This window comes from Solanum pennellii, chromosome 11 (assembly GCF_001406875.1).
Source record: "Solanum pennellii chromosome 11, SPENNV200".
NCBI lineage: Eukaryota > Viridiplantae > Streptophyta > Magnoliopsida > Solanales > Solanaceae > Solanum > Solanum pennellii.
Window position 1 is genome coordinate 47,459,838 of NC_028647.1, and position 8,389 is coordinate 47,468,226.

At 33.8% G+C, this 8,389-nt stretch overlaps 1 protein-coding gene across 1 annotated transcript; it reads right to left on the reverse strand.

The window, feature by feature from the left end:
* Positions 1-2,796: 2,796 nt before the first annotated feature.
* LOC114074817 lies at positions 2,797-6,598 on the reverse strand. The gene is made up of 3 exons (XM_027912809.1): positions 5,528-6,598; positions 4,490-5,429; positions 2,797-4,142 (listed from the first exon to the last, which is right to left on the reverse strand). The coding sequence occupies exons 1-3, from the start codon at positions 5,606-5,608 to the stop codon at positions 4,108-4,110; spliced, it is 1,056 nt and encodes a 351-aa protein (XP_027768610.1). The 5' UTR covers positions 5,609-6,598; the 3' UTR covers positions 2,797-4,107.
* Positions 6,599-8,389: the final 1,791 nt, after the last annotated feature.

An 8,389-nucleotide genomic window follows, 5' to 3' on the forward strand; every position in this document is an offset into this window, starting at 1 on the left:
TACACGTACAGAAACTTATTTTCCAAGGCAAGCTTCATTATCAAATAATGGAAGAACAAATAATCTAATTGTATGCTTCTAAGATAAACCTATCAACTTGTCAAAAGTCATCTACAATTTTTAAAGTTGTCAGAAATATATAAATCAAAAGGATTATACTCTTCATGTAACCAAATGAAAGAAATTAGAAGATCTGGCTTACACATAAGCATATGTACTCACTGAACCAGCTCCTCAAACTAAAAGGAATTAAACATCGAACTTTTACAATTGCCTATCCAATGCTATATGAACTTCATAACATCTCCCAATCCCCAATCTAAACTCATTTTTGCTAGTCTACACCAATTTCAAATTTGTGCCCAAGAAACTAGGTAATGAGCAAACTTTGGCCCATCATATTCATGAATGCCTTCTTTCTAAAGCCATCAAAGTGCATTCATCTAAACCTTGATCATTCATCATCTATAAGCAAACAGATAGTAGCTTGGAGTTCATGTCCATACATTAACTTAGTAAAAAATATAGACACTCCCCACAACAAAAAAGATAAACTCTTTCTGATGATAATATTAAAGGAAAACCTTACCCACTCAAAAGGAAAGGAAAACTTCCACAATACTTCAATGAAATTGAAACTAAAACCCTACTTACTCAAAAGGAAAAGAGAACTTTCACACTACTTCAACGAAATCGAAATTAAAACCCTACCCAGTCAAAAGGTAACAAGAACTCACTGATGCAGTGAGTTAAGAGCTCCAATGGCTCCAACGATTTCACTGATGCAATGAGCTAACTGCCATTGTAGAGAGGAAGAAGAAGAAGAAGAGAGAAACAATCTGTTTTCCTTTCAATTGTGTTACCTTTCATCTATGACTTCTCTTCCATTATATACATGTGATTTGGAAGTTACTAGACTTATCAAAGAAGAAGAAAAAATGTGATTACACTAACTAACAATNAAAGTTAACTAACTGATACTGCTAACTAATGATTCTCAATACCCCTCCTCAAGTTGGTGGTAATGATCTTACAGCCAACTTGTTCAAAATAGCAGTATGCTTAATGCCAGTAAGAGTCTTAGTAAAAATGTCTGCCAATTGTTCATTTGTGGTTACATGTTGGATTGAAATGAGCCCCTCCTGCAGCTTATCACGTACGAAATGACAATCAACCTCAATGTGTTTAGTTCTCTCATGAAACACAGGGTTATGTGTTATGTGTATGGCAGCTTGACTGTCACAATATACCATAATGGGAGCAGAATGAGGTATTGTCAATTCATTGATCAACCTGTGCAGCCACACCAATTCACCTACCACCTTCCTGAGTGACCTATATTCAGCCTCTGCAGATGACAGTGATATGGTTTCTTGTTTCTTAGACTTCCAACTGATAGGGTTATCTCCAAGTAATACTAGGAATCCACTTACTGATCTTCTAGAGTCTGGACATGTAGCCCAATCTGAGTCACAATATGCCTTCATAACACAGTTAGGATCTCTTGATAAGTAGACTCCCAGGGTAGGATCTTGTTTTATGTACCTGAGCAAGTGAAAAGCTGCTTGTAAATGAGGAGTTCTGGGATCCTGCATGAACTGACTCAATTGTTGAACACTGAAGGCTATATCCATTCTAGTATTAGTGAGAAAGTTCAGCTTTCCCACAAGCTTTCTGTAATAAGTGGGATCAGACAATAAAGTTCCCTCCTTGGCTTTAAGTTTAACATTGGGATCAAGAGGAGATGACAAAGATGTATATCTGAAACAATCATATTCCTTCAGTAAATCAAGTACAAACTTCCTTTGTGAAATAAGAACCCCTCCTGCAGTGTCAAGTATCTCCATACCCAAAAAATAATGAAGTTTACCCAGATCTTTAATCTTGAATGTCTCATCAAGGTATATCTTGAGTTGAGTGATCTCAGATGTATCTGTGCCTGTTAAGACTATATCATCAACATAAACTGCTACAAACACCACTAGTGAATTAGACTTCTTGTAGAACAAAGAATAATCATAGTGTGAATGTGTATATCCTCTAAGGGACAAAGCTTCAGTCAATTTGGCATACCATTGTCTGCTGGCTTGTTTAAGTCCATATAAAGACTTATTAAGCTTGCAAACTAAACCTGGTTCATCCACATCAAGACCTTGAGGTATTGTCATGTACACCTCTTCATTTAAATCACCATGCAGAAATGCATTATTGACATCAAGTTGAAACATTTCCCATCCTTTCTTCACTGCACATGCTATCAATGTTCTCACAGTTGTCATCTTGACAACAGGTGAATATGTTTCTGTGTAATCTATTCCAGCCTTTTGGGTGTATCCCTTAACTACCAATCTAGCCTTGAACCTCTCAATGCTACCATCAGCTTTATGCTTCACTTTGTATACCCATTTACAACCAATAGCTTGTTTATCCATAGGCAGTTTAACCAAATCCCAAGTTCTGTTTGTATGTAAAGCATCAAATTCTTGTTCCATTGCCTTTTGCCATGCAGGACTCAATGCTGCTTCTTCATAGGAATGTGGTTCACTATCACAGCAAATGTTCTCAACCAAGACTTGACTTTTAGAAGCAATGACATCAGGACTAATATGGCTATATTTACTGAACAATGCATTAGAAGTCAGGCTGTTTTGGTTGATGTTTGGAATGGTATTAGAAACAAAGTTGTTCAGGCTGTTTTGGTTGATGTTTGGAATGGTATTAGAAACAGAGTTGTTCTTTAGACTAGGAAATGATAAAACATAGTCCTTTAGATGACAAGGTATTTTGGTTTCTCTATTGGATTTTCTCTGTGGTATAGGTGGGATTGGTACTTCAGTTTGTATAGGTGGTGATGGATGTATAGGTTGAGGGTTGAGAGACAGAGTTGAATGATCATCAATTACATCTAAATGACTATTTAACAATGCATCACAAGATTCAGACAGATCAGTAGAACAAGTCTTTGGAATAGAGAAAAAATTGCTATTATCTGAAGAGAAAGAAAATGGAAAAATATCCTCATGAAAAATTACATCTCTTGAGATTTGTATTTTCCTTGTGGCAAGACTCATTACCTTGTACCCCTTTATTCCAGATGGATATCCTATAAAGATATGAGGGGTGGTTCTTGGTTCTAGTTTGTCTCTGTGAACCTTAGGTAATGTGGGATAACATAGACATCCAAAAGATCTTAATTGACTATATTTTGGTTTTTCCTTATACAACATCTCATAAGGACACTTATTTTGTAGATATGTGGATGGAAGCCTGTTAATAAGGTATGTAGAAGTAAGAATGCAATCACCCCAGTACTTAGTAGGTAACTTGGATTGGAAAAGTAGTGCTCTAGCTGTTTCAAGCAAGTATCTGTGTTTTCTCTCCACTATGCTATTTTGCTGTGGAGTATAAGGACAACTTTTCTGATGTGTAATGCCTTTGGCTTGAAAGAACCTAAGTGTTTCATTGTTGTTGAATTCTAACCCATTGTCTGATCTGATACACTTTACAGTTGTTTGAAACTGGTTTTCTATCATATTGATAAAGGTTTGAAGAACCTGTATGGCATTACTTTTGGTGCTTAACAAATATGTCCAGGTAGCTCTACTATAGTCATCTACAAGGGTAATAAAATATCTACAATTGTCATATGTAGGAACATGGTAAGGACCCCATAAATCAATATGAAGAAGGTCAAAGATACTCTTAGAATGAGTTGTACTATGAGTGAATGGTAGTCTGGTTTGTCTTGCCATTGGACATACAGTGCAAGTAAAGGGCTGTCTAGCAGAAAACTTAACAGGAATTGTAGGCATGTTTTTCATCTTTACAAAGGGTACATGGCCAAGTCTGTTATGCCACAGTAAATCCACATCATCCTTAAGAGGTTCAAGAGATACACAATTATTCAACATATTTGTATTCTCAGTAGATGAAGAAACAGACATTACAGGAAGTTTACTGGAATTTTCCACAAATGAATCATTACAAACTGAACTTAGAAAGGGAATATTCCTACAAACATGAGGTATACAACTACAAACAAGATCAGTAGATTGAGTAGCATTTTTCAAGCATCTTCCACACATATAGTAAATGCCATCCTTGCTACTACCAATTGCCTGAGGCCTCTTCACTGAAGGGGCCTGTAATAGACAGGTTGTATCAGTAAAAGAAATTATACACTTCATTGAAGAAACTAAAGACTGCACTGAAATGAGATTATGCTTGAAAGAAGGAACATGCAATACTTTGTTTAAGATCATTTTAGGTGTAATATGTACATCACCAAACTCTGTCACTTTGACCTTGTATCCATTTGGAAGTGAGATGAGTATAGGATAGGGTAGTGTTTGAATGTTTGTTAATGAAGATTTATTGTATGTCATATGGTTTGAAGCTCCTGAGTCAATGATCCACAAGTCTATGCTTGATCTAGAACATTTGCATGAAGTAGTACCAAAATCAATAGAAGAAGTGCATAATATTGTACCTGCAAACTTGTTAGATTCAGCATTATTCTTGGAATCCTCTCCTGAACCATCAATCTGAAACTGCTGTAACAAGCTCATAATGTGACCATATTGTTCTTGTGTAATGACAGCATTTGAATTATTGTTTTCTTGTGAGCATTCTTCCCCATGTGCATTAGCCACAATCCTTCTTCCTCTGAAGTTTTGATTATTGTTCTGTCTGAACTGTTGTGTATTGAACTGTTGTTGTGTATTGAACTGTTGTGGATTGTTTGTTCTATTATTAGGAGCATTATTCTTTGGAGGATATCCATGTAGTTTATAACACTTCTCCTTAATGTGACCTTGTTTCTTACAGAAATCACAGATCAAAACACCTCTGTTACTATTGTTACTCAATTCACTATTACTTGAGAAACTAGTTCTATATCCTCTTCCACCTTGTGATCCTCTGCCAGCATTTGCATTTAGTGAGATTGACTCCATAGGTGTACGACTGGTAGGCCTGTATTCTCTTTGTTTTTCCTCTTGAATCAACAGAGAGAAGGCTTGTGCAATAGAAGGTAGAGGACTCATCATGAGTATGTTACCTCTAATCACAGTGTAAACTTCATTCAATCCCATAAGGAATTGTATCAATCGTCTATCCTGTTCTGATTTGTGCATACTATCTTTGGCACCACAAGTACATGTACATGTGCATATGCTCTTCGTGTTCAAAGTGTTTAGTTCTTCCCACAGCTTCTTCAATTTTGTGTAATAGACAGTGATGTCTAGTGTTCCCTGTGTTAAATCATCAATCTCCTTTTGAATCTGATATAATTTCGCACCATTTGTCTGATCATATCTGTCTTCTAGCTCCTTCCAAAGCTCACACGAATTGTTAACATATTCAACACTATCTGCAATCTCTTTGGTAAGAGAATTCAATATCCATGAAGTTACCATATCATCACATCTCTGCCATTGTCGAGCTTGTGGTGAACTTTCAGCAGGCTTTACACAACTTCCATCAATAAAACCTGTCTTATTCTTCACAGACAAAGCTCGTAAGATACCTCTTCTCCATGATCTGTATCCAACTCCATCAAATTGAGCTGGAACGAGTGGTGTTCCTGGATTGTCTGAAGGATGAACATAGAACACACTATTCATATCAATTCTAGCAGCAGTTGTTTGACTTGTGACTTCTGCCATGGCAAACTAATGGATTTGGATACAAAAACAGGATCAAACACAGATCCTACAGTCACAAAAACGAGGGAATCTATCCCTGCTCTGATACCATAACAAGAACTCACTGATGCAGTGAGTTAAGAGCTCCAATGGCTCCAACGATTTCACTGATGCAATGAGCTAACTGCCATTGTAGAGAGGAAGAAGAAGAAGAAGAGAGAAACAATCTGTTTTCCTTTCAATTGTGTTACCTTTCATCTATGACTTCTCTTCCATTATATACATGTGATTTGGAAGTTACTAGACTTATCAAAGAATAAGAAAAAATGTGATTACACTAACTAACAATATAACCAACTAACTAACTAACCATGTGACTTAACTAACTAACCATGTGACTAACAACTAATAGGAAAGTTAACTAACTGAAACTGCTAACTAATGATTCTCAATAAGGAAAGAAACTTCCGCCCTACTTCAATAAAATTGAAATTAAAACCTTTGCCAAATCAAAATTCAAAAGGAGAAAGTTTACATACCTTTTCCAAATCTCTTTGAGAGAAACACACAAATAACCTTTCTAGTGAGCTCTCTGAGAGAAACACTAACCTCCCCCGGTGAGCTCTTTCAGAGAAACGTGACTTTTCTTTTCCTATTAAAGAGAGATTATTATTCCTATTTGCTAGACAAATAAAAGAGAGGCTAAATATTTTTATTTCCATTGTAGTCAGTTCAAAAATCGATCAAGCTATTGAAGGTATCAAACAAGCGAGATAAATTTGATTTCAGAGATACAAATAGGAGGCAATTTCATGACGAAAGCATACTCTGATTTTGTTTTTGTTTTTGTCGTCAATGGTGTTTAAAATCATACTTTATTTTTCACTTTCATCAATTCAGTTGAATGTATATTGAGATGTGTATATTTTGTCCCTAACATATTTGAATAGTTAATTTTGAAATTTAGAAAAAATTGTGATAAATTTGTTGATTATTTTGAATTTCTGATATGAGATTCGTTGATTTCACAGTATTTTTTGTGTTGGAATCGTATATGTGATATAAGATTCGTCGAGTTCATGTATTAAACTATTATGTTTTCGTTTATACAATATATCTTCATCCTTTTTTTTTGGATATTCATAATATGTATAAGTATATGAAAGTGATAATGTTTATACGAATTATATACATATATACCTATTTAGTTGTTTTTGGGTGAATTGTATAAGTGTATGAGACTGATGTATGTTAATTTGAATATGTTAGTTATATACATATACCCACTTAGTGTTTTTTTGGTGAATTGTTTAAGTATATGGAACTGTTTAATGTTTATACGATTATATACATATACCTATTTAGTTTTTTTTTGTTAATTGTATAAGTGTATGAAACTCTTGTATGTTTATTCGAATCTGTCAGTTATATACATATACTTGTTTAGTATTTTTTGGTGAATTGTATAATTGTATAGAACTTTTGTATGTTTATATGAATTTGTTAGTTATATACATATACATATTTAGTGTTTTTGGGTGAATCGTAAAAACTTTAGTTTTGTGTATATAAAGACTTTTGATATAATTTGAATATGTGTATAAGTTAAAAACTAAAGTTGATAGAATTTGTATAAATATATGTTCTGTGTGTTGTTGAAATTCTTAAGCCTACAAATGCATATGTATATAATTTGATTTTTATACAGAACTTCTGAAAATGGCTTCATTGGCTATTTTGGTTATGCATTCTGGTAGATGGGACAATGACAATTGTTACGTCGATTATACAATTGAGGGGGTGAATTTTAAAGAAATTTCATTGTATAATGAGTTGTATAATGTCATTGCAATGCAACTAGGGATTGATACGAATGTGATTAAATTCAAAATTGAGTATAAAATTGAAGAAATCAACACACCCATGTTGATTCACAAAAATCTGAATAATTATGAAGTGGAGTGAAAAGGTAGTTTGAAAGAATTGAAAAAAATTAACAAAAATTGACAAAATTCGATGAGTTTTTGGCAGTACCTGAAAGTTTTGAAATACTTTTGAAAACCGCAAGGACGTGCTAAAGAAGTTTGAAATTTGAAATTGAATTTGTGGAGAATATTAAGGAGAAATTGAAGGAAAGGAGAAGAGATTGTATAATATGAAGGGGAAAGACAAAAAAGACGATTTTAATTTTGGGAAGATATTTTATACAATTCTGTGGGCCCTAATATAGCAAATTGATCGAGAGTTTGCTTATTAAAGGGAATAAATGAAAGGTAAGTTACTCCATTTAATTACCTTTATTAGTTTGTCATTCTCTACAATTATCCCTTATTATGTTGATACCCGTTGATTTTTTTGTAATCTTCTTCGTCCATTCTATTTTCTTTAACTTTTATTTTATTTTGCGTGCTCATTTTATTTTATTCTTGTAAGAACATAGGGACCAATGATTTCTTCATTAGTCAAATATGAAAAATATGAATCACACAAATGGAAGCATTTTTTACTAGCTATTCAGATCTTGTTAATCAGATAAAAAATATTTTGAAATCTGAAGATCTCGTTGAAACCATCATTGTATGTTGTTTTAGAAAATATTTTATTTATTTATAAAAGACATAAAGCTTCACTTTACATAATATGGTTACTATTACTATTATTATAGTACAAATATTAACTAGATTAATAAAATGTTAGATACAGAGACGTATCTAAAGGGATTCTGCTGGTTCACGTGAATCTAT

Coding starts and splice junctions, on each gene's coding strand:
- LOC114074817 (XM_027912809.1), bottom strand. CDS start 5,608: ATGTTCATCCTTCAGACAATCCAGGAACACCACTCGTTCCAGCTCAAT. Junction 5,430..5,527: donor ATACAGATCATGGAGAAGAG/GTATCTTACGAG, acceptor CGACAATGGCAG/AGATGTGATGATATGGTAAC. Junction 4,143..4,489: donor TGAATCTAACAAGTTTGCAG/GTACAATATTAT, acceptor TGTCTATTACAG/GCCCCTTCAGTGAAGAGGCC.